General features: G+C 48.2%; 1 protein-coding gene across 2 annotated transcripts in view; it reads left to right on the forward strand.

Annotated features, from left to right (window-relative positions):
* Positions 1 to 947: 947 nt before the first annotated feature.
* Positions 948 to 25,092, forward strand: part of MFHAS1 (multifunctional ROCO family signaling regulator 1) — an 82,673-nt gene continuing 58,528 nt past the window's right edge. The window contains exon 1 of one of the 2 annotated variants that reach the window (XR_009246260.1): positions 948 to 4,517. Coding sequence is in view for 1 of the 2 variants with exons in the window: in XM_004592686.2 (XP_004592743.2) it covers positions 1,520 to 4,517 (2,998 nt within the window). In the remaining variant the exon portion in view is untranslated. The remainder of the gene's footprint in view (positions 4,518 to 25,092) is intronic. The other variant, XM_004592686.2, reaches the window with a different exon arrangement.

Here is a 25,092-nt window from a genome sequence, read left to right on the forward strand (position 1 = left end):
AAGCATCCCCCAGTTACAAGGACGTACTGCTCCTGTCCTGATAACCATCACTGGGCCTGGTCCCCAGTCTCAGAAGTTCAGTGGCTGTTAGAGTGTGGGTCGCCAATGTCCCCGCGAAGGAGAGAGCCAGTTCAGGTCGGTTCTGGGTCTCCTGAAAGCTATTTGTTTCCTTATTCACCAACGTGGAGGCAGCGATGAGGTCATAGGCAGAGGCTTTGTACAGTCTTCCAAGCTTTGGTAAATGCCGAAGACATTATTTACTTAGTACTGACAGGATCTCCCAGGCGCTTCTTTGCTCACAGCGGGAGGGTGGGGTGGGGTGGGGGGAATGAACCTGGGAGACCAGCACTCGGACTGGTGCTTTCGAAACAGCTGCCCTTTTCTTGAATGTACAGAGCAACAGGTACTGAACCACTGGACTGCTGTGAAGATAAACGGGTACGCCCCGGGGTCGGGGGCACCGCTAGGACCTATCCCTACCCCACCCGCTCGGAGCCTGCGACAGGGAGCTGAACACGCCTAAGTGGGTCTGACAGGCCCTTGCAGTTTACCCAACCAAGGGGTGGCAGGCTGCATTTCTCCTCTTGTTGAACCACACTATTCTTCCCGAGCTCCTGCAACCAAGCGCCAGGACCAAGACGGTGTTTGCAGGGCGAGAGGTAGACGGAGCAGCGGATCTGAGCAAGAAAAAGGAATCCTCCGAGATCGAGGACCAACAAAAGCGCGACGCCGGCGATCCCCAAACAAAGCCGCCCCGCAGCCCCCAGGCCACCTCGGAGGACAGCCCCGGGGGCGCCTCCCCGGCCACCGCGTCCCCCGGCCTCCGGCCCGCACCCGTCGCTCGTCCGCGGCCCCCGCCCCCGGGGCGGTGCCGGGAACACGCGGCGCCTCCGCCGGTCACGTGTTGGGGTGGTGGGGGTAGTCCCCGTTCCGCCGGGCGGCGCTGCCGCTTCCCGATCGCGCCCTCGCAGCGCCGGGGACGCGGCGCTCGCGCTCCCGCCCGAGCCCAGGGAAGCGGAGACAAGGAGGCGCCGCCGCCCCCCTGCTCGCCGCGGCGCCCGGGCCCAAAGCCCGCACCATGCCGGCCGCCGAGCCGAGCGCCGCCCTCCTCCCGCAGCTCGCGGAGGCGACGACGCTGCCGGCCCCGGACCCGCGGCTGCGAGAGTAGCGGGGCCGGAGTGCGGCACCCAGGCGCCGCGGGGCGGGCGGAGCCGGGAGGAGGAGCAGGCAGGCATCCTCCGCGGCGCGGCGGGCGGCGGCCCTGCTGCCCTGCGCGCCCATGGGCCGCGAGGAAGGAGAATGCGATCTGCGCTCTCCTCCGGTCGCCGCTGCCGTCCCAGAGCTGCGGGCACCCGGCCGCTGGCTGCGCTAGGACCCACGGCCTCCGGCTGCCGAGGGGCGCTGGGAAGGAAGGAGCGGGAGCCAGAAAGCCCGGGAGACGGGCGCTGGCCGGAGCGCAGCGCGGCATGCAGCGGCGGGCTCCCGCTCCCGCGTGAGGCTGTCGGCCCCGGGCCCCGCCATGGCTGGGAAGGACAGTGGCAACCTGAAGACGGTGAGGTTGTGGCGGGACGCCGCCCTGCGCGCCAGGAAACTGCGGAGCAACCTGCGCCAGCTCACGCTCAGCGCGGCCGGAGGCTGCCCAGCTGCTGGATCCGACCCGCTCGAGTCCCCCGACGCTCCCCAGCTTGTACTGCCGGCCAACATAGGAGACATTGAGGTGCTGAACCTGGGGAACAACGGCCTGGAAGAGGTGCCTGAAGGGCTGGGATCGGCGCTGGGCAGCCTGCGCGTCCTGGTCCTGCGCAGAAACCGCTTTGCCCTGCTGCCCCCGGCCGTGGCCGAGCTCGGCCACCACCTCACCGAGCTGGACGTGAGCCACAACCGGCTGACGACCCTGGGAGCGGAGGTGGTGAGCGCCCTGCGGGAGCTGCGCAAGCTTAACCTCAGCCACAACCAGCTGCCTGCGCTGCCCACCCAGCTGGGCTCCCTCGCCCACCTGGAGGAGCTGGATGTCAGCTTCAACCGGCTGGCGCATCTGCCTGACTCCTTCTCGTGCCTCCACCGCCTGCGCACCCTCGACGTGGACCACAACCAGCTCAGCGCCTTCCCCCGGCAGCTGCTGCAGCTGGTCGCCCTAGAGGAGCTGGACGTGTCCAGCAACCGGCTGCGGGGCCTACCTGAGGATATCAGTGCCCTGAGTGCCCTCAAGATCCTGTGGCTGAGCGGGGCCGAGCTGGGCACGCTGCCCAGCGGTTTCTGTGAACTGGCCAGTTTGGAGAGCCTCATGCTGGACAGCAACGGGCTGCAGGCTCTGCCCGCCCAGTTCAGCCGGCTGCAAAGGCTCAAAATGCTCAATCTCTCTTCCAACCTCTTCGAGGAATTCCCTGCCGCTCTGCTGCCCCTGGCCAGCCTGGAGGAGCTCTACCTGAGTCGTAACCAGCTCACGTCGGTGCCGTCCCTCATCTCGGGCCTGAGCCGGCTTCTCACTCTCTGGCTGGACAATAACCGCATCCGCTACCTGCCTGACTCCATCGTGGAGCTAACAGGCCTAGAGGAGCTGGTGCTGCAGGGCAACCAGATCGCGGTGCTGCCGGACAACTTCGGCCAGCTCTCCCGGGTGGGCCTGTGGAAGATCAAGGACAACCCGCTGATCCAGCCCCCCTACGAGGTCTGCATGAAGGGAATCCCCTACATTGCCGCCTACCAGAAAGAACTGGCTCACTCCCAGCCTGCTGTGCAGCCTAGGCTCAAGCTGCTCCTGCTGGGCCACAAGGCTGCGGGCAAAAGCTTGCTGCGCCATTGCCTCACGGAGGAAAGCATGGAGGAAGTCCAGGGAGCAGGGGACAAGGAGAAGAGCTGCCTACCCTCACCTCCCCCTGGGAGCAAGGGCATCGAAGTGACCAGCTGGACGGCTGATGCGTCCAGGGGCCTGCGATTTATCGTGTATGACCTGGCTGGGGACGAGAGCTACGAGGTGATCCAGCCCTTCTTCCTCTCCCCAGGGGCCCTGTACGTGCTGGTGGTCAACTTGGCCACCTACGAGCCTCGCCGCTTCCCTAGCACCGTGGGCTCCTTCTTGCACCGGGTGGGAGCGCGGGTGCCTCATGCCGTGGTATGCATCGTGGGCACGCACGCAGACTTGTGCGGGGAGCGGGAGCTGGAGGAGAAGTGTCTGGACATCCACCGCCAGATCTCTGTGCAGGAGAAACGTGACGCCGAAGGGCTCAGCCGGCTAGCCCGGGTGGTGGACGAGGCGCTGGCCAGGGACTTCGAACTGCGCTCGGCCAGCCCCCATGCAGCCTACTACGGGGTCTCCGACAAGAACCTCCGACGGCGCAAGGCCCATTTCCAGTACCTGCTCAACCATCGGCTACAGATCCTCTCTCCGGTGTTGCCGGTGAGCTGCAGGGACCCCCGCCAGCTGCAGCGCCTCCGGGACAAGCTGCTGTCAGTGGCCGAGCACCGAGAAATCTTCCCCAACCTCCATCGGGTCCTGCCTCGGTCTTGGCAGGTGCTGGAGGAGCTGCATTTCCAGCCACCTCAGGCCCAGCGACTTTGGCTCAGCTGGTGGGACTCAGCGCGACTGGGCTTGCAGGCGGGACTGACCGAGGACCGGCTACAGAGCGCACTCTCCTACCTGCACGAGAGCGGTAAGCTGCTCTACTTTGAGGACAGCCCGGCCCTCAAGGAACATGTCTTCCACAACCTCACCCGCCTCATCGACATCCTCAATGTCTTTTTCCAGCGGGACGCCTCCTTGCTGCTGCATAAACTGCTGCTCGGCACCAGTGGAGAGGGAGAGGCTGAGGTAGATGGCGCCCCCGCCACAGCGCTCCTCTCCCCAAACCAGGACCTGCTGCGGGCCACCCAGCTCCATCATTATGTGGAGGGCTTTCTGCTCCATGGGCTCCTGCCAGCCCACGTCATTCGGTTGCTATTGAAGCCTCATGTGCAGGCACAGCAGGATTTGCAGCTGCTGCTGGAGCTGCTGGAGAAGATGGGACTCTGTTACTGCCTCAATAAACCCAAGGGCAAGCCTTTGAATGGATCCACAGCCTGGTACAAGTTCCCATGCTATGTACAGAATGAGGTGCCCCATGCAGAGGCCTGGTTCAACGGGACCAACTTAGCTGGCCAATCTTTTGTGGCGGAGCAGCTACAGATCCAGTACAGTTTTCCCTTTACCTTTCCACCTGGCTTGTTTGCACGCTATAGTGTTCAGATCAACAGCCACGTGGTACACAGGTCCGATGGGAAATTTCAGATCTTTGCATACAGGGGCAAAGTTCCCGTGGTGGTGAGTTACAAACCTGCCAAGGGAGTCCTGCAGCCAGACACCCTGTCCATTGCCAGCCATGCCTCGTTACCAAATATATGGACCGCGTGGCAGGCCATCACCCCCTTGCTGGAGGAGCTGAATGTTCTGCTTCAGGAGTGGCCTGGTCTGCACTACACCGTGCACATCCTCTGTTCTAAGTGCCTTAAGAGAGGGTCGCCTAATCCACATGCTTTCCCAGGTAAGTGGAGGCAAGCATACTGCCTTCAAGGGTGTGTATGTGCGTGTGTGTGTGAGAGAGATCACTTTTTTGGCACATGCTCCTTTCTGCTTTGGCTGGGTGTTGGCATCACCTCCCTAGGTTCTCCAGAAAAGCTGTTCCCAGATAGAGGGAGATCTGCAGTCAAACAGAAGGCTCCATGAGATGCAAGTCACAAGCTGTCATCTCCTGAGACCATCCTCTCCCCCCCAAACTGGGAGCCAGCCGGGTTGTTCCCCTGTCGCCGCCCTTCCCAGTTGAGTCCCTGGGTCCATGTGTGGAGGGCAAGGTCAGGAGGTTCCAGATGAGCGGAGGAGCCAGGTAGTGCCTTGGCCTTGGCTGAGGCTTGCTGGATGGAGATGCATGTCGGATACCTCTCCAAGGAAGGAGGGTTTGGCTTGAAGTATCTATTGTCACGTTCTTTTGTTTCAATTTGAAGTGCCATCCTATGCAAGACAAGTTGCTGCCCACTTTTCTCATGGAATCCAAGAGAAGAATGTGTTGTAGCTGGGGTGGACGATAGAAAGGGGAAGGCAGAAATGCATGACTAAATCACCAGATGGCTGTTTCACCCTCACCCTCCAGGCTAGGAGAGAAATCACTGAGCTCTCCAACGAGGGCTTCCTTGGGCATTTCCTGGAAGTTTTGAGCTTCACCGACCTCATCAGGTTTGATTCTTGGTGTCAAAGAGAGGAAAGCTTTATAACAGTGTTTTTGTAAGAGATGGAAAGGGCGAAAAACTATCCAGAGTTCTCTTTTCTGGGGCATGCTTTCCAACAGACACTTTTTTTGAGCTTCTTTTAAAACCGTTGTAGATGAATCAGAGGACCCTGGGACTGATTGTTCAAGACTTAGCTTTTTGTTGTTGTTGTTGTTGCTTGTTTGTTTTTTGAATTTTTAGAGCAAGTTGAGATTTACAACAGAAGGGAACTGAAGGTACCAGGGCTTGCGGTCCCCTGCCCCTCCTACCCATTGTGCCCTGCCCCCCATGCATAGCCTCCTGCTCCGTCAACATCCCCCCCAACCAAGCTGTTCATCTGCTAGAACTGATGAAGCTACACTGACATGTCATTATCACCCAGAGTTCAGGGATTACATGAGGGTTCAGTGCCTGTGTTATACCTAGTGTCTGTGGGTTTGGACAAATATATAGTGACCTGAAGCCATCAGCATCATATCCCACATGATAGCTTAACTGCCCTTACACAGTCTTCTTCACTCTGCTAGCTCATCTGTCCTCCTCCATCCCGGAGGAGTGTCTGTCTTTTTCTTACTTTTTTTTTTTTTACTGTCTCTGGAGTCCTGCCTTTTCCTTGTTGAAATGTCTTTTCAGCCTGGTTCATTGATACCAAGAGAATCTTTAGTTGGCACTATGGCTATTTCCTCATCTCTTATAGTTTTTCTTTAAACAACTGATTTATGTGTGTGTGTGTGTGTGTGTGTGTGTGTGTGTGTGTGTGTATGGAGCAAGCTTGGTTAACAACATTCCAGGTGTCCCGAGTCCAAACCAAACAATAGTATCCCAGCTCAGCTGTCTGCTCAGTCCTCCTGGCTAGGGCACCATGCGGGCCAGGGAAATGGAAGACTGCATGCCACCCTGGTCTTTGTCCTGGCCTGCATGCCAACATTAAGGCAGCTTGCCCTAGTTTCAGGAAGGAATCAGATGCCCATATTTCCGAAGAGGATGTCTTTCCGTTGCCCCAGATCTAGGCTGAAGTTTAATCCTTCAGCGTGAAGAAAACCACTCTATTTTGTTACGGTCAGCCGAGCTGGCCATTCTGCATTGCTATCGGGGTGGGACTAGGTAGATTCTTTCTATTTGCTATTGTATTTGCTTCATGGGCGCCAGACCAAAAATAAAAGGGGGCGGCTTTTTCTTGTATTGCAATGTGGAAGGGGCTGCCCAAGCAAGCGAGCCTCGCTGACACCCAGCCTATGGGCAACAAAGGGGATGACGTGGAGCAGTGAACAAGTAACGATCTGCAGGGCGGAATCCCAGGAACTCTGAGGAGTAAGAAGCAGTGAGGCTGGGATGATCCCACTTCCGCTCTTTATTTTTGCATTGTGGCAGTCATAAATTCCAAAGGCAAGCTTGAACTGGGATGTGGATTCAAGCCCATTCTCTGGGCGCCCTGTTGTCTTTCAGATGAAACACACCTGGTTCGCAGCCCAGGCTGGCAGGATGCAATGACTTTATCATTTTTTTTTCACTGTGGTTGAAAGATGGTGACATAGTTTTCAAATAGGAATGAGTCATCTGTTGCTTTTAGATGATCTAGACTATATATTTGTTTATGTATTCTCTAGACTGTACATTACTATTTCCTCGGTGTTATTATCAAAAAGAAGTTAGCCATGGTGTTACGTTTGGAATTGTATTTCTTCCAGAAGCAGCAAAGGGCATCAAGTAGTGGAAAGAGATTGATGGTGGTGCCTTTTTCATTACAGTGAGAAGACAGGGGAAAAGCCCATTTTTCTCTGATGGTTTCAATACTGGCCATCATTTGTTGTAATTGTCACCCCTCAGAAAGACTTGGAAAGAGCCATAAGAGCAAAAGCTATCAGGTGATGTCAAAATAGAACTGCAATGCTGAATGTGCCATTAGTTGCCAGATATGTCAGAAGTACAGTCATAGAATCACTAGACTATTAAAATATATTCTAGGGCTGGCATTATGGCAGGGCAGGTGAGGCCACTATGATGCTGGAATCCCATGTGGGTGCCACATCCGGTGCCAGCTGCTGCACTTCAGATGCAGCTCTGTGAATGCAACCAGATGGCAGCAAAGGATGATTCAAGCGCTTGGGCTCCTGTCAACCTGGCGGGAGACCTGGATGAGACTCTGGTTTCCTGGATTTGGACTGACCCACTCCTTGTTACTGCTGTATTTGAGGAGTGAATCAGTGGATGGAAAATTTCTTTCTCTCCATTCCTCTCTGTAACTCCAAATTTCAAATTAACAAGTGAATTTATACATTCAAGTATTCTAATTCTTTTAAGATTTATTATTGGAAAGTTAGATTTATAGAGAGAGACAGAGACAAAGGTCTTCCATCCGCTGATTCACTCCCCAAGTGGCCACAATGGCCGGAGCTGTGCCAATCTAAAGCCAGAAGCCTCTTCTTGGTCTCCCAGGTAGGTGCAGTTTCCAAAGCTTTGGGGCATCTCTGACTGCCTTCCCAGGCCACAAGCAGGGAGCTGGATAGGAAGTGGAGCTGTTGGGATTAGAAGTGGCACCCGTTTGGGATCCCGGCATGTGCAAGGCAAGGGCTTTTAGCCAGTAGGCTACAGTGCTGGACCTACATATATTCTAATGTAGCAGAAACTTTTGCATCTATTATTAGTGTTTTACCTTTTTAAGCAGGCATTTTGCTTTTTAAAGGACATTGAAAAACTGGATACCTAGTTTCACATTTTATTTAAAAAGTGTCAAATTCTGCAAACTGTAATAAGTTTGTATACAGTTTTTTAAAAACCTGCATTTCAAAGTTTGAGACATTAAAAAAAGTAAAGAGTAAAGTGCTATCTCCCCTGACTTTATGTGGAAAAGCAAAGTTGCATTCGTATTTTCCAAATTGTTTTTACATGAGAGCTTGTTATGCCTTCTCTTACTGAATTTTCTAAGCTACACTTGGTGTGGTTGGACCTATAAGGCTAAATTTCTTTCTCTTATTTTAGTGTATCTGAGAGAAGTAATATTTGGGAAAAGCTAGTTTAAAAAACCCACATTTTAAAAGTTAGCATAGGGCCCAGTGCGATAGCTTAGTGGCTAAAATCCTCACCTTGAACATGCTGCAATCCCATATGGGTGCCAGTTCTAATTCTGGCGGCCCCATTTCCCATCCAACTCCCTGTCTGTGGCCTGAGAAAGCAGTCGAGAATGGCCCAGTGCCTTGGGACCCTGCACCCGTGGGAGAGACCCAGAGGAGGCTCCTGGCTCCTGCCTTCAGATGGGCACAGCTGCAGTCGTTGGGGAGTGAACCATCGGACAGAAAATCTTCCTCTCTGTCTCTCCTCCTTTCTGTATATCAGCCTTTCCAAAAAACAAAAAAAGAATAATAAATATTTTTTATAAAGTTAGTATAAAAAAGTTCTGATAATAAATATTTTTTATAAAGTTAGTATAAAAAAGTTCTGATCACATTGTGAAGTGTTACCTGTGTGTCTGATTAGACACATGGATTGAGTGACAGAGGTTTTATTTGTTTATTTATTTATTTATTTTCCTGAGAACTCAGAGGCCTGTGATGAAGCATAAATGTCATGGGGAACGTCATCACGTGCTTCCTGCAGGTGCAGGCCTACTGGTCAGACTTCCTTTCCCTTTGTCTCTTTTCCTTCTTATTACCCAGTTCTCTGTTCTTGTCCAAGAGTGCATTTCCTAGAGTTGGATATGATGTTTTCATTCAATCTCACCAATATGATTTCTAGACCCAAAGAGCTGAGTCCTTCTGAGGCTGTACCTTGTCTGGAAGATGGAGTAAGGATGAGGTAGGTAGAACACAGGCCTGAGTCTAGGTACCAGTGGGCTCTGATAACACTGTGTAAGCAGCTGACCAAATGCAACATGTTTCTAAATTGGAACAGTGTTAGTGAGTTGAACTTGCCTTAAATGGCACTGAATCCCTTACTTGCTAAAATTTTAAGGATAAAACATTTTAAAAACTGTATTTAAGAAGTAGGGAGAGAGGGAGGGAGAGAGCTCCCACCTGCTGGTTCACTTCCCAGAGGCCTTCTGTAACAGCTGGAAGCGGGCTGGTCTCCCTTGTGGGTGGCAAGAACTCATCTTTGCTGCCTTCCAGGTCCGCATGAAGTAGGACTGGGCATGGACCACAGGCATCCTGATGTGGGGATTGTAGGTGCTGAGGGGACAGCCCAGATCCACAGACAGAAGCAGTTGGGTGGTTTTAACTTTTGGGTCCTCCTTTCCCTTGCGACTTCGTGCCTTCCTGCATCTCCTGCCTACCACCTGTGGTGTGTCTTTGGCGCCACCCAGTCGGCTCTATGGCTGAGGTCCTCTGTGAGTGCTGTGTCATCCTCCCTTCCTGACTCAGTTGCTCACTTGCTGTGGCTGAGTGAGCCACACCTGGGGCTTGGAGCCTTTCTGAGAGCTGCCTGTGATTGCTTAATGATTGTTCTATCTTTGATAAGAAACATACTTTATTCTTGGTTGCTCACACTGTTGGATTTCCCTATAGTAGCGTAAGAATATGTCAGTTCTATTTCGCTTCCCAACATCCCCAGATAGTCCTTCGGGCTTTCTCATTGTGTGTGTGTGTGTGTGTGTGTGTGTGTGTGTGTGTGTGTATGTTTGTGTTTAAATAGCCAATCTTTCCCTTGAATAGGTCCTTCATTTTGACCACTGAAGCAGAGAAAAATTCTTGGCCTTATTATATCTAAATTTTAGAATTGCTAGAGTTTGAGTATGCCCCACTTGTTTGAACTGAATTCATCATTGTTTTTACATTGGCTTTATGAATATTGAGACCTCTTAGCTTAGTCTTTTTTGAACTCACGGCCGGTTTGTTTCATATGCATCTTCATATCTCTTCATCATACAGTGAAAGAAAGAAACTCTGTGAAGAATAGAATTCAGATTGGAGAGCATTTTGACCTGATGGTGTTACTTTAAGATTTGCCTCTTCTTTAAATTCTAAAGCAGAATCTCAGGTCTGATTTAGTGTTTTCCAGATAAAGTCTTTGTTATTAGACATTGCTGTCCTGGTATGCTTGTTGATCCTTACCCTCCAGGATACACTTTTCCTACTTAAGTTTGAAAGATTAATTTATTTCAAAGGCAGAGAGAGAGAAGTGGGAGAGGGAGGTTTCCTAACCACGGGTTCACTCTCCAAATGACAGCAATGGTCAGGGCTGAGCCAAGCTGAAGCCAGGAGGCTTACTTGGGTCTCCCATGTGGGTAGTCCAGGTCTAAGCACTTGGGCCATCTTCTGCTGCTTTCCTAGGGAACTGAATCAGAAGTGGAGCAGTTGGAACATGGGATCGTGGCTTTGCAGACAGCAGCTTAACCCAGTATAACACAGTGCCTCTCATTTTGGATTCTTGCTTCTTGACATTCAAAACATCTATATAGTATATCTCATAGAGCAATTATAGGATCAGGTGAGAGAATATGTTGAGGCACCTGTAAACCCTTGTACTTGTATGGGAAGAGGGTCTTTGCTTCATTTTGTGGGAGCGCAGTGGGTAGCAGGAGCTGGCATTGGAGGAGGCATTTCTGGTACGTTTCTCCATCCACCCATTTGCTTTTTTCTCTCCCTGGGAACGTGTTCTAATGGAGGACCTGATCATTCCTGCATGTATTAGGGCATGTTGTGTTTTGTTTTCTGAAAAGCAAGGAGCCAGTGCCAGCCTCGCCTAGCCAGCTCTCACTTCTCCGTGATTCAGCCTTTCAATGCCCCTCCCTGCAGCACCCCTACCCCCTGCCAACCCTGGGACCTGGCTACTTTCTGTTTGCAAGGAGAGAGGTGGAGGCCCTGGATGGCCCACATTCTCTAACCCTGCTGTAGCATTCCCCAAGCTGGTCTTCTCTTCCACATTTGACTACTCGTGTCTGCACAGCCTGGAGAACCCACAATGAGACAGGCATCTCACCGACCTCAGATGAGGTTGTGTTATTGTCAAGTCATCTCATGTAAGGAATGGCACTGCTGATCTGCAGTGGACACCCCCTCTGAGTGCAGATGTTTTGTGACAACACATCTGAATGCTCTTATGGTCAACGATGACTGGTTATTTTGAAAGAGCTCAAGGAGCAGGTGTTCAGCCTAGCATTTAGATACCCATGTCCCACATTGCAGTGTCTGGTTTTGATTCCTGGCTCTCGCCCTGATCCCTAACAGCTTCCCATCAGGGCAGATTCTGGAAGGCAGTGACTGATGGCTAAAGTGGTTGCTCTCCTGCCACCTGCCTGGGAAACTTGGTTTGAGTTCTTGGTTCTTGGCTCTGGCCTTGGCCTACCTGGACATCACAGGCACTTGGGGAAGTGAACAAGTAGATGAGAGCTCTCCTTCTCTGTCTCCCTCTCTGCCTCTCAAATCAGTAATAATATTTAAACAACTCACGAAATTCTGGTGTTAGTTGATTCTTGGCAGATGCTTGTGTTGATTCTTTATGATGTTCTTTATCTTAAGGTGTGTCCTCTAAGGGATCCTGTATTATTTTCTCAACTGATTTTTCTGGAACATATATTTCTACCATCTATATGCATCTCCTAAATTTTTAAGAATTGGGGAACAAGCCTGAAATGGGAGCAGTTGAGCAGGCAGCCCAAAAGGAGGTGAGGAGAGGCACTGGCTTCTGGATGTCCTCTGTCCCTTAGCCTCACGTTCCCTCTCCTTGGGCCATACCTAGTCCCACCTCCCACAGTGGGCTTTCCCACAGCTCCCATTTCCTCTATTAGGGAGAAAGGATGGATGGTGGAGGATGAATGTACACAGGAATGAAGGTGTTCTCAGTGATCCGTGGTAGTGATTTTGCCTTTTTTCCAGGTGTTGTTGCATTCTGGCAGCTCTAGTGAAGCCTGGGTTAAGCCTGCTCATTTGAATTCTGGGCAAAGTGGCTGGCTATAACACAGAGATGACATCACGTGTGCCCAAGATCATTGTGACATCATAAAGAGCAACCCCTAAATAACCCTGTTTGCAGGACCGACTTATGCACAGAGGGGGAAAAGGGCAGTTATTGTATTTGTTGGCACTGAATGCTTGAAAACATTTTCTCATTTTTCCCTTCTTGACATAACCTTTCAGCTAAAAGTAGTAGGGCTTGGTCTGTTAAAGAGTAGATGAATGAAAAGCAACCTGCCGCATTTTTTTTTCGTTAGCAGTAAATTCACAGAAGGCAAAGGGCATGGAAGTTACAAACCAGGGCAGGGGAAGACAATGGGGGAGAACAGAATGCGGAACAGTAGGACATGGGTGCTGCCCTCACTGATTCCTGGGCGTGCATGGGCCTTGGGAGTCCGCAGGCTGTGTCACCTGCCTCCGGAAGTGACTCTGTGCTCCAGATCCACAGCCCTGGTACCCAAGCAGCTCCATTTTGGCAAACCAGCACAAGGACACTTGGTGTGAAGGCCAGGAGGCAAGACAAACTGGAGTTTGTGAAGATTCCCCTCAAAGACTCCTGTTTTGTGCATGTTGTCCTACTTTTTTGGTGGGATGGCTCAATTAAACAGGCTCTGATGCTCCTCCTCCCCCTTCTTTTTTACAGGTGAAAACTTATTATGAATTACCATCTTGAAGGGGATAACCCTGTGGTAGCTAGTGTAGTCTCAGCGTTATGCAGCCAACTACTTTTGAGGCAGCTAGGTTTGGCGGCTTCCTTCTGGGGGCGAATTGGCCGGGAGTTCCTTTGGCCAGGCTCTTGGTGGTAACTTCGGTTTCGACTTTCAACTTAGAAGTGCAAAGCCTTATGATGCCTCTTTGATTGGCTGTCTTTTCATGTGGTTGTTGCAGGAATACTTTCATGTTGGTGAGAGGACAGAAAGTAGGGCAGCCAGCTTTGTGCTGTATTCTGTGGTACGTGTGGTGTTTAATGTGGGGGACTCACATGCCTGGAGTGCCCCCAAGAATGCAGAGAAGTGAAGCCCACATCCACACAGCCCCGTGTGATGGTGGTCTTCTGCACAGGGACTTCCTTCCCATCAACTTTGAGTTGAGCCTCTGCAGTGAGTGAGTGACAAGGCTGTAGATAGATTTGAATGTGAGGGAGTGGGGTGGCAGTGATACAGAATTAGATCCTGATCTTGTTAGGCAGGTGTACCATTAGTTTATTAGCTTGTCATCTGTTTATGAGCATGCCATCTGTTGAATATTTATCATATACAAAAGTATGTAATGAACTGGAGGTGGGCGTGTTTAGAAAATAAGAGGCAGAACTTTGGTCTGGGGAGTCCATTTGGAATCTTGGCTGATAGAATGATTCTTGTCTAGATAGAATCTGACCACACACAAAGAAGACAATTTGCATATTTGAGAAATTGCTTGGGGGAAAAAACCTGGAGTTTGATTTTTTTTCTTCACAGAAGAAATATGCTTGTACCAAGTTAAAAAGAATGACAGCTTTGACTTTGCTTGACGTGGATGAGTAGGTGGGAAGTCATATACAAGTTGTTCTTTTCAGCTGATTTTTCAGCTGCGATCATCTGTTTGTGAGGAATCTCAGAAAAAGTTTGAGAAAGAAGATGCTAGAAAACAAAACCCCCTTCGATCTGAGGGTTTCCAGAAACTTCCAAGACAGACTAACCTTGTTGAGGAAAAGGGCTGTCTCTTTTCCTGGAATCTTCAGTTTTCTTCGACCTATGTGGCTTTGTTCCCTTTTGGGAAGAGTTGGAAGTCATGATCAGGTGTTTCTGTGAACGCGCAGACAGAACACATGAACTGGATGACATCACTGTGCAAATGCAGATCTCCTCTGTATAACTTTCTGTGTAGAGAGATGCTTTATGGAGGTACCTTCCTGTTATTAATGCATTAGAAGTCAAGCAAATTAAAGAGTTAACTTTGTTAGATCCTCCCTACCTCTGTAAGAGGCCCATGCTAATAACCCATGCCTAGTCCCAGTGGCAGTAACTGCCATCCTCTGGCCTGCTTCCTCCTGCTCTCCCTCTTCCTCCTGCCTGCCTGTGTTTCTCTTCTTCCACGTTTTTTTTTTTCCAAAAGGGGAGTTAAAAGTAATAGAGAAAAGATAAAATCTAAAAACTGTGATTTTTTTTTAGATACAGTTGTTGACTTCTCAACCTTATTGTTTTAATAAGAGTCTTTGTAAAAGATTTATTTATTTGAAAGGCAGAGTGACAGAGTGACAGGGAAGAGGGGAGAGATAGGTCTTCCATCCATTGGTTCAGTCCCCAAATAGCTCTAAAAGAGAGGACTGGGCCAGGGCAAAGCCAGGAGTCAGGAGCTTCATCTGGGTCCTCACACATGGGTGGCAGGGGCCCAAGGACCTCAGCCAAATTCCATTGCTCTAACAGGTACATTAGCATGGAACTGGATTGAAAGTTTAGTAGTGAGGATTTGAGCTAGCACCCATGAGGGATGCAGGTGTTGCCAGCAGTGCTTAACTCTTAATTCTTACCACAGTGCCTTCTCAGCCAACTGATCTGGTCCCCGCTACGACCCTGTTAAGCGGGATATAATCACTGTGCTGTATGTACAGGTGGAGAAATTGTGGTTTACCTGTAGAGTGGATTCATCCCAGCCTCTTAGCTCCTCCCTATGTTTTGTAGGTATCTGCTTTGCAGGCAAGACCAACTCACCTCTGCTACCTCCCTTCTTACTGTGTTACCAGTGCTGAGTATCCAGAGACCTGCCCACATGGAGGTCAGCGGAAGTTATGGTCAAGGAGGCGTGTGGGGCCAGGAGAGGGCCAGTGAGCCCACAAAAGATACAAGTGCCAGAGAATGTTTCTGTGATGTGAGGATGTGGAAAGGGCACTGCCAAATAGAAGGACAGAGAGGTTACAGGGCCCTCAGTCAGCAGGGCAGAGAGTGGGCGTGTGTGCACAAAAGCATCTAAAAGGTGTCCTCAGAAGGGACTGCTGCCGTCAAGGAGCATTCCTGGACTTAAGCTAGACACTTGCCACCGATGAATTTTGGGAGCTCTATTTGTGCTTTTTACTTTACTAGCCCACTGGGCTGATTTGACAAGGTAGTTGTGGCTGGGGAAACAGAAGGGCGGTTTGAATTGATTTGCTTCGAGTCACGAGAAAGTCACCATTGAGCCCACAGAATTCCTGCAGTGTAAGTCCTCATCTGGATGTGCACTGGTCACTTGTCCGTGAGTCTGAGGACAGGGCAAAAAGGGAAGGGACTCTTTTACCCTGACAGCCAGGTGTTGTGCTCTGTAGGCTTGGATCCCAGAATGGAGATTGTCCTTGCTCTGAGTGTTAAGGGCAGACTGGGGCTGTTGCCATTCACGTTTTCGTGTGGACTGTTCACTTTGCGCTGTCATGTTGCTTTCGTGTCACTACGGCTCCCTGGGAATACAGCTTTTGATCCCTCTACACAGGGATGCCCTCTCTCACCCACTCATTTGTCTGGCCACAACTGACCACCCTCCAGCAGGAGTTTCTGGGGTGCTTTCTCAGGTCCTCTTTGTGGTTGGTTTGTCCTTCCTCTTCACTCCATTTATCAGAATACAGCATCCTTTTTGAATGCCTCATGGTGTTTTCAGTGTATGTTGCACTTTTGTTAATACTGTATTTCTTTATCAAAACCCTTTCTTATTTGGATGGTGCTTCCTGGCATGGAATCACAGAGTCAAAGGTAGGGAGAATGTCATTAAGTCTTAGCACGTGTGTGTGTTATCTTCCATGACTGTGGCATCATTCACACTCCCAGCTGCCTCGGAGGCAAGATCTCTTAAATGTACTTCTTCCATGTTGCCTGTCACCATAAAAATGCTCTAGCAATGCATTGAAAATGTTCCACTGGTGATGCAAACTTGTAAGTAGTGGATGCTTTCTTGTGTGAATGTTACCTCATTGTGTTCCACTTACGACTTCTCTGATAATGTCCTTTTGGCATCCTCTTTGTGATGTCTTATATTTGACTTTCATTACATTGTTCATCAGTTTCTATTAATTCTCCATGTTAAAGATAAATACCTCTGGTGTGTGTCACCTTTAAGATTTTTTTTCTAGCTTGTTTGTCTTTTGGATTGCTTACAAGAAAGTCTTTTTGATGTTTTGAAATCTTTAATTTCATTTTGTGGGCTTTCACCTGATGTTTAAGACACCCGAATCCCACATTGGACTAACTGGGTTCAATTCCTGGGCCTGGCTGCTGACTCCAGTTTTCTGCTGATGTCGATTCTGGGAGGCAGCAGTGACGACTCAGACAGTTGGGAGAGACCTGGTTGAATTTCAGGATTCTGGAAATTTGGAGGCATAGGCCAGTGGATAGGAGCACCTTTATTCTCCCCTTATGTCTCTCTCTTTCTTTTCTTGTCTTTTTCTGAATCTCTCTGCCTCTCAGATAAGCAAATTAGTTATAGGTATCCATTCAGCACAATATTTGGATCTTTTTGTGATTTCTATTAGAGCTTTAGAAACCTGGAAACATTAGGATTTTTCTGAATGCGGACAGATAAGAGATAGAATCACACAGCATTTCTCCACCCACACAACTTTAACTGATAGTTAGGAGGTAGTATCTGTGTGTGGGTAGTAAATTCAGTAATAAAAACTGCCTCTCTTAGTGCTCATCAACTGTTTCTTGGTGAGATGTTTCCTCTGACTTCTCCCAGGGAAAACACTGCATGTATTTAACCTTGAAAGAGATTATGTTGTGTCCACCGTTTTGCACCTTGTATTTAATCACACAAAAACATGCTTTGAAGATACTTGTTTAGGAGCAGTTTACACCCAATATACGTGTATGCCATCTATTCTTCCAGTGGATTTGTTTGGTAGCCACACAGGTATAGACAGGGCTTTCATCTTTCCTAGGTGGTTCTATGGATCTTAAGCTAAGTAAGCTTTCCATCCCCTGAGAGTTGAGAAATGCAATTTCCCCCCTCCCTCTTTTCAGAGGTATATAATCCCTCTTTTGTGCCCCCCAAACACCCCTGAGATGCAATTAGCAGAAGACAAATCTCTGTGTCAGAACGGTGAGACATTAAAAAGGGCTTGGAAATTGTGAAGGCTTAACTTCTCAATTTAAAACACAGGTGATTTTTCAAAATAGGCTTTGGTGATGCATATTGAAATACCACTGTTGCATTATAATTATGCAGTTCACAAATTCATTTATCCATCCTCCTGTATGGCAATGTTTAATCATAACAATAATCACAAATCCTACATGGAGAGAAGTCTGTGCACCCACATCTGGCAGTGAAAATAATGCCATGTCTACGGAAGCAATCAGTGGAGAGCAATTGATAACCCACTGTGTCTCATAACCCTGGCTCTCATCCCGGTGGGAGTCTGCCAGGGCCAGGATGCTGCTTTTGCTTTCTGTCTTGTGATGAGTTCCACACCTTTGAATTTCTTAGGATTAATCTTGATTGTTTTGCACAGGAGCTGTGTGCCCTGGATGTTTTGTCCTCAAAGTGAGGGTTTGGAATTTCAAGCCATTCCCTACACTGTTTGTTTTTCTCTGCATGTCATGAATAAAGAATGGGTCTAACCTAGCATACTAAAATGTGTTTGACCTGGAAAACTGTAAACAGTTAAATCTGCTATAATTGCTTTGTGTGAAAAGCATTTTTATTTGAAGCTGATGAAGTCATCAGGCTCTTGGCAATAAGAGATGTTTCCCATGGCTCCTCAAAGTGTTTGGTATTTATTTTAGTTTATTAAAAATTTTATTTCATTTATTAGAAAAGCAGAGTGACAGAGAGATAGTGAGAAAGAAAGAAATTTTTTATCCATCAGTTCACTCTCTAAATGACTGCAAGAGCCAGGGTTGGGCCAGACTGAAGCTAGGCGCTCTGAACTTCATATGTATCTCTTATGTGGGCAGCAAAGGCACAAATGCTTGATCCATCATCCACTGTTTCATCTGGCACATTGGCAGAGAGCTGGATGGGAAGCAGAGCAGCCGGGATTTGAACTGGTATTCTGATAGGGGATGCTGGCGTGGCAGTTGGTGGCTTAACTTGCTGCACTACCACACACACACACACCAATGATTGATCTTTAAAATTCTTCATCTTGTACTAAATACTCAAATAAGTGTAGACTGCAAGACAAAAAAAGTGCAAGTCTCATTTTCTCTGAGCAGGTTACTAAAACAAATTTATGTAGGCCCTCTGGATTCCTTTCTGGATGACACGCCTTGGCCCATTGTAGCTCAGATGCCTTTGGTTCAGGAGGACTGGGGGCCTTTTGCTCGTGAATTGATGGAATGGGAAGATCTGAAGATAGCAATGTGAATTTTCCTGAAGAACATCATGATACCCTGCTCTGCTGAAAACCAGCCATTTTGTGCCCGGGATATACAGTATCAAGAAATGTGGGACAGAGCCCTTGGAAGGGTACACCTGTCCCAGTAGACGACACTGCTCATCCCCAACCCCACTTGTGCCTCTCCCAATCCTCAAAGATGCTGCCTCTGTAGGACTGAGCAGGTGCTCTTGTGAATTTTCTGTCCTAAATCTCTGCCACTATGTGTATGAGTGTACCTTGGGGGAAGCACACCTAGGCATGCTGTCTGCTCTTCCCTAGAGATTATTTCACTACCATGTCTTTGCTCTGTGTCAGGCAAAGGGAAAACCCACTGGCTTACTGTTTGGCCATTAGAAATGTGCCTTCTGGCTTTAGGGCCTTGTCTCCCTAAAGTCAGACAAAGCTTAGCAGCAGCTTGATAACCTGTCAGCCTCTTCTTGTGAATTTGGCCTTGACCATGTCATGGGGTACTGCATCACAGGGTGCAGTGCTGAAAGCTTACCTGAATAGCAGTGACGATTGTGCCTCATTGATTAATAGGGCTGTTCAAATTCACCTGCTCAGCCCCTGCTCAGCCAGAAGAAGCAGGTGACTGTTTGCAGGAACAGATGAACTGCCGCATATCCAGCCCCTGGTGTAGCACATACAGGAGATTCCTATTGGAATCTTCTGCCCCTAAGTCTTGTGATTTATTGGGCCATTTGTGATGCAAGATGCTTTTCTGTCTAGGCGGATTTCCACTGAGACCCCAGGAGGCAGAAACAGGCAGTTACGGTCAGAACCGTGTGCATTGTTCTCTGTTGGAGGAAAATCCTGATTCCACAGCTGCAGACAATTATTTGCTTTTAAGGAAGCTGGTGGCGTGCCGGTGGCTTTGTTCATGTGGGCATGAACACACGCTTGCCTGCCGTCTGAGGATGCAGAGGCACCACTGCTCAGATGGTCCTGGAACCCTGGACGTGCTGCTGCTGGATGACTGTGTGTCTTGCAGCTTCTTCCAGTGGCTTCTACCACCCCTTCTGCCATTCATTTCCATAATCGGGTCTGCCTTTACCACATACAGTCTGGAGAGTCACACACCACCAGGGGCGCATGTTCCACGCATGTTCTCGCTGTGTGGGGAAGGACCAGAGACGGTTCCAGAAGCGTGATCTGGAAGCCAAAGGGGAGAAAATGGGGATACCCCTCATTACCAATCCCTTTTATGAGGCAGGGGATGGTGCCCTAACTGAACACACAACTAAGTGGAGGTTAGTGCGCATGAGGCCTCTGAGGGTGTCTCCATGTGGAGCCCAACTTCCATATGGCATTTCTTCCTTCCTGGCCCTAGATGACACACAGGTGCATCATGGGAAAATGGGCATCCTTGATTGATAGGTAAGGGGGTAGAGTTAGATTGAAGCTAAACCGAAATGTATCAGCTCAAATATTCCTACCTCATTGTCTAGCCTGGTTTCCCCATGTCAGGTGAAGGTGTCTGGAGGAAGACACATTCAGGGACTTTGTGTGAAGTACTGAGGTGTTATCATTATGTGCAGGGCGTGTGAGGATTATGTGAATTACCTGGAGCTCAGCTATTTTCAGTGCACATTCTAGACTTAAAAAGAGTGAATTTTTTTGTCAGAAGAGACTTCTAGACAGCTCAAACTGAAGCTAAAATAAAGGCTGGAGAATTTATTATTTATTTATTTGCCTGAGGGTGAGAGGGAAATTTGCAGAGTTCAAGGAGAGGTGTCAGGTTTGCGTAGGTTTGTAACAACACTGAGGGTGGTAACATGGCTGGATGTGAGTGGAGTGTGTATGGAATCTGAGAGACCACTCTGAGGCAATTCAGACAATAATAAATGACACAGGCCCTCAGGCAGGTCCCAGGGGGGGCAAAAGAAACAGAGTCAAGGGTCTTAATGAGGTCGAGTCCCTGTTCTTGCTCTGAGTTCTTGGGCCTGGGAAGGAACTTGTCCAAGCTTCAGTTTCCTGGTCCTTCAGATTTACAGGGCGACTCTTGGAGTGTACAATTCAGCTACAGGTACACAAACACAGAAAACAGAGGTGATGTTGATGGGGTAAGCTTCAGCTGCATGGGTGTGTGCAGCCAGCTGACTTGATTGGTTTATTAGATATGTTTGCTCACCCTCTTGTGCTGTCTACCCAGCAAATTCTAGAAGATTTATAGTCTTCAGGATTGTAGGTAATGCCATTTGCAGAAGAATGGAGTTCCTCATTTCTTAAATTTGGAAGAGTCATGTAGAGATAAGAGACTTCATAAATGCCTAGTAACCTTTCACCACTTTAAAATATTGAGAGGCTAAATGATGCTGATGGCAGCTTGCTTTGCATCATGAATTATGCATGTGACATGGCCCTGGAGTTCTTTATGGCTGTGCATAACGAATCGTCCTTTGTTCTAGCTGATTTTCGGTGGTGGTGCCTGTCAAAGAAGGGGTCAGGGCAGATGCATGCGAGGGCTCTGCTGGGTACGAGATGATTGGGTTCTGCCCTCCTGGTCCATGTGTTGCTTTTGTCTGTGCTTTGTTTCTTTATTATCCTCTTTGGGGGTGGGGAGTCCCCGGTGGTGTTCCCAGCTGCGGGTTGGGCTAGCGCGTAGGGAGCATGCACCTCTTCTTGGACCACTGAGCCCCCAAAGCAGCTTGCAGCCTGGCCTCTTCCTCCTCTTGCACTCTTTAAAATTCTGCAAGGGAGTGAGCCCCCTACTCTGTGAAGACCTTTACGGGAAAGAAATGAGATCTTGACTGCTTTTTTGCTTAACAGCAAATAAAACGAGTCAGAATACACTATTGGAAACACGCCTGTGTCTCCCACAAATATTCTCTAGCTTCCAGATCTAATTAGGGAGAATTAAAACACACACACAGACACACACACAAAGCACAGCAGAGAATTAGTGTGAGGCTTTTCTTGTTCTCTTTCCCACTCCCCTAGATCTTTTGGGATCTGAGTGAGCTATCAGAAATACTGCTTAAACTTCACGTAGGAAGCATTTGAGGTCTCTAAGTGAAAACCAGTTGTCACAGTGTCGTTTGTAACTTCTTTCGGTAGTGAAAACCATGTGAGGGAGGAGCCTCCCCATCATAGATGTCATGCCTGACTCATCAGTAATTAATGAGAAAGGCTGTGGGACTGGCATTATGATGAAGCAGGCCATACTGCCACTTGGGATGTCTTCATCTCATAGCAGAAGGCCAGTTTGAGTTCCAGCTGCTCCGCTTCCATTCCAGCTTCCTGCTAAAAGGCAGCAGGTTATGACTCAAGTACGTGAGTCTCTGCCTCCCTCATGGAAGACCTAGATGGAGTTCCAGGATCCTGGCTTGGTCTGGCCCAGCCTGGCTATTATAGGCATTTGACAAATGAACTAGGGAACAGAACCTCTCCAAGATGTTTCTCTGCCTTTCAGGTAGAGGAAAATACACATTCTAAACAATTTATTTATCTGAAAGGCAGAATTAGAGAGAGGGAAAAAGAGTCTGAGATCTTCTAGTTGGACCATTTTCTGCTACAATCCCAGACACTTTGGCAGGAAGCTGGATCACCACAGAGCAGCGGGAACTGGAAGAGGTGCCCTTATCGGATGCTGGCACCACAGGTGGTAGTTCATCTTACTGTGCCGCAATGCTAGCACTGAAAATAAACACATTTTAGAAAATTCCTTATGCATGTGTTTCCTGCGGGCTTTTGACCCACCTCATCTGAAAGATGATCAGTAGTGGGGAGGACATAAAACATAAATCCAGAGAGTTGGAAATGACCCTAGGTCGTGGGACTCCCGAGTCATTCTGGCCGCCTGCCTCCCTAGGAGTGCTTCAATTGTGGAGTGTCACTGGTAGTCAAGTTATAGTCATTGTAAACTATTAGGACTCTCCTGGCAATCCCAAATGACAATTTTTAGCTCATACCAGAAAATCTCTGAAAGAATCATTGTTTGGCTTAGTTTATTTTATTAACTTCGAAACCCAACACCATGCTTATACAATAAAGAGAAATAAGATAACATATAGAGTTTATCCATAGGTAACTATTTGTCAGGGTGTTTGTTTAGTCTTGACTCAACAGGAATTTATTGAAGCTTTCTGCCCAGATGTGAACTTGCTTCAGCAGGAATTGCTCTGATAGCCACCCCCAAGGAACTCACTCCAGAGGACTCATGCACATTCTAGTTCAGTGTGCAAAGCAAATCCAGAGGCAGGTGTGTGTTGTAAGTAAGGTGCCACTTGGATATCTACAACCCATATCCGCAGGCCTGGCTTCAAGTCCCAGTCTGCTCTAGTTCCAGATAATGCTGCTCTGGGCAGCAGCGGTGGTTGTGGTCACCCACGTGTGAGACCCGGATTGAATTCCAAGCTGTTTGCTTCAGCCTGGTCCAGGCCTGTCTGCTCTGAGCACTGAGGAGTATACCAGCATTAGGGAGATACCTAGACACAAGATCAAGAGCATTCTGAGGGAAAGAATCCTTCCAACGGAACACACTATGGATAAATTGGAGCTCCATTTCTTACTCATGGGAAAGGCACATTGTGAACAAAAGACCCAGTTAAATAAATCAGCCATTTTTTCTCCTACAGAAATCTTCAAACCCCTGATTTTAGCCAGTTACGATAAATATGAAATAATTAATAATTTTGCAGTGCTATTAGTACATCCTTTTAAAATTTTTCCATTTTTTAACTTCTATGTTTCACGCAGTTTCATAGGACTTTCCCTCCCATCTTCTCCATTTCCCCTCTCCCCGACTGTTTTCCCCTATATTGTTACAACAGTGTAGTCCTTTAGAAACAGTCACAAGTCCGTCATTCTGCCATTTAAGTGTATCATAATGTTGTAACTATAGACAATGGTAGAAAGTCCAGCATCCTATTGTCAAGACATATTTGATAGTTTCACTGGGAGTCATTCTTTTATTCAGGAGTAGAGATGCGTATTGCACTGCATTTTCACTTCCCCATAGGCTAATCTCCCTTACAGAGTTACTCTAGATGAATGTATGAATCCATGCACCTATTCATTTTATAAATTTCATGAAGGTTGTCTTATATCAGAGAGAATGTATGGTATTTGTCCTAAGGGGATTGGCTTATTTCACTGAGCTTAATAGTCTCTAGTTGGAACCATTTTACTACAAATGGTGGAATTTCATTGTTTTTAATGAATGAATGATATTTCATATTTGAAAGGCAGATTTAGAGAGGAAAGAACAAGAGAGCTCTTCCACCTGCTGGTTCACTGCCTAGATGGCTGGAATGGCCAGAGCTGAGCTGATCCTACAGCCAGGAGCCAGGAACTTCTTGTGGGTCTCCCACATGGTTCAGGGACCCAAGGACTTGAGCCATTCTCCATTGCTTTCCTAGGCCATAAGTATGGAGCTGAATTACAAGTGGAACAGCCAGGACATGAGCCTGTGCCTACATGGGTTGCAGGTGCTGCAAGCAGGTAGAGGATTACCTTGCTGAGTCACCTCCACTGACCCCCTCCATTAGTATTTTTTTTTAATATCTCCTGAGTGCTGTTACCTAACCACCTTCTTCTAGGCCTCACTTCTTTTCTTTTTTTTCTTTAATCTTTTATTTATTTACTTGTTTTATTGGAAAGTCAGCTGTACAGAGACAGGAGAGACAGAGAGAAAGAACTTCTGTCCACTGGTTCAATGCCCAAGTGCCTACAACAGCCAGAGCCAATCTAAAGCCAGGAGCCAGGAGCTTCTTCTTCCCAGGCCACAGGTAGGGAGCTGGATGGGGAGTAGAGGAACTAGGACATGAACCAGCACCCAATGGGATTCTGGTGCATGCAAGGCAGTGACATTAACCACCAGACTACCATGCCAGTCCCATTAGAGCATTCTTATGTAATAGTACTTTGCATTATTTTTTAAGTCCTGGGCTTGGATTAGAAATAAAATAATAGCAACATTTTTTAAGAAGTTTGTATGATACCTGTAAGGACGTAAACAGGTACCTTCTCAAGTCTTCTTTTTTTTTTTTTTTTTTTTCTCTGTTAAGGTTTGTTATTTATTTATTAATTTGAAAGGCAGAAAGTAGCCAGGTGAACCAGCATTCCGATGCAGGATCCTTGGTGTCACAAATGGAGGCTGAGCCCAGTGGGCCACAACACCCTCCACCTTCTTTTGATGAAATCCTAAGATGTTTCTGATGGTATTTTTTTGTTATCTTAGAACAGTTCAAAGCATACTTTCCTGATCACATTTTTAACTTGTGTTACCGAAGGACAACAGAATATCTGTGGTGCAGAATTTAGTACGCTAGTGACCATTGTGATTTTAATGAAACCACAGCCTTTGTTTCATTTTCTTCTGTGCTGGCACGGACTGGGATAGCTGAGTTTATCTCCTTTATGATCTTATTTCCTTCCATCTAAAGGGTTCTCTGTTTTCATTTCTCTATTATATTACTGCATTTTAATAATATTGGAAATAGTCAATGGAATGCATTATGGATGGTTTACCTGTCTACTGAAAAGAAACACCCTTGCCTCTTCCCCTACCCCCATGTGACCTTCTAAATGTATCGTCAGTAACTTGTAAGTTGTGAGATTGGAACCTAAGAATTGTCTTGGCTCAGATACAGATCTTGTTCTCTAATGAAGGTGCATGGTGAGAGGACTCCATAGTACTTTCTG

This window comes from Ochotona princeps, chromosome 11 (genome assembly GCF_030435755.1).
Source record: "Ochotona princeps isolate mOchPri1 chromosome 11, mOchPri1.hap1, whole genome shotgun sequence".
NCBI classification, from domain to species: domain Eukaryota; kingdom Metazoa; phylum Chordata; class Mammalia; order Lagomorpha; family Ochotonidae; genus Ochotona; species Ochotona princeps.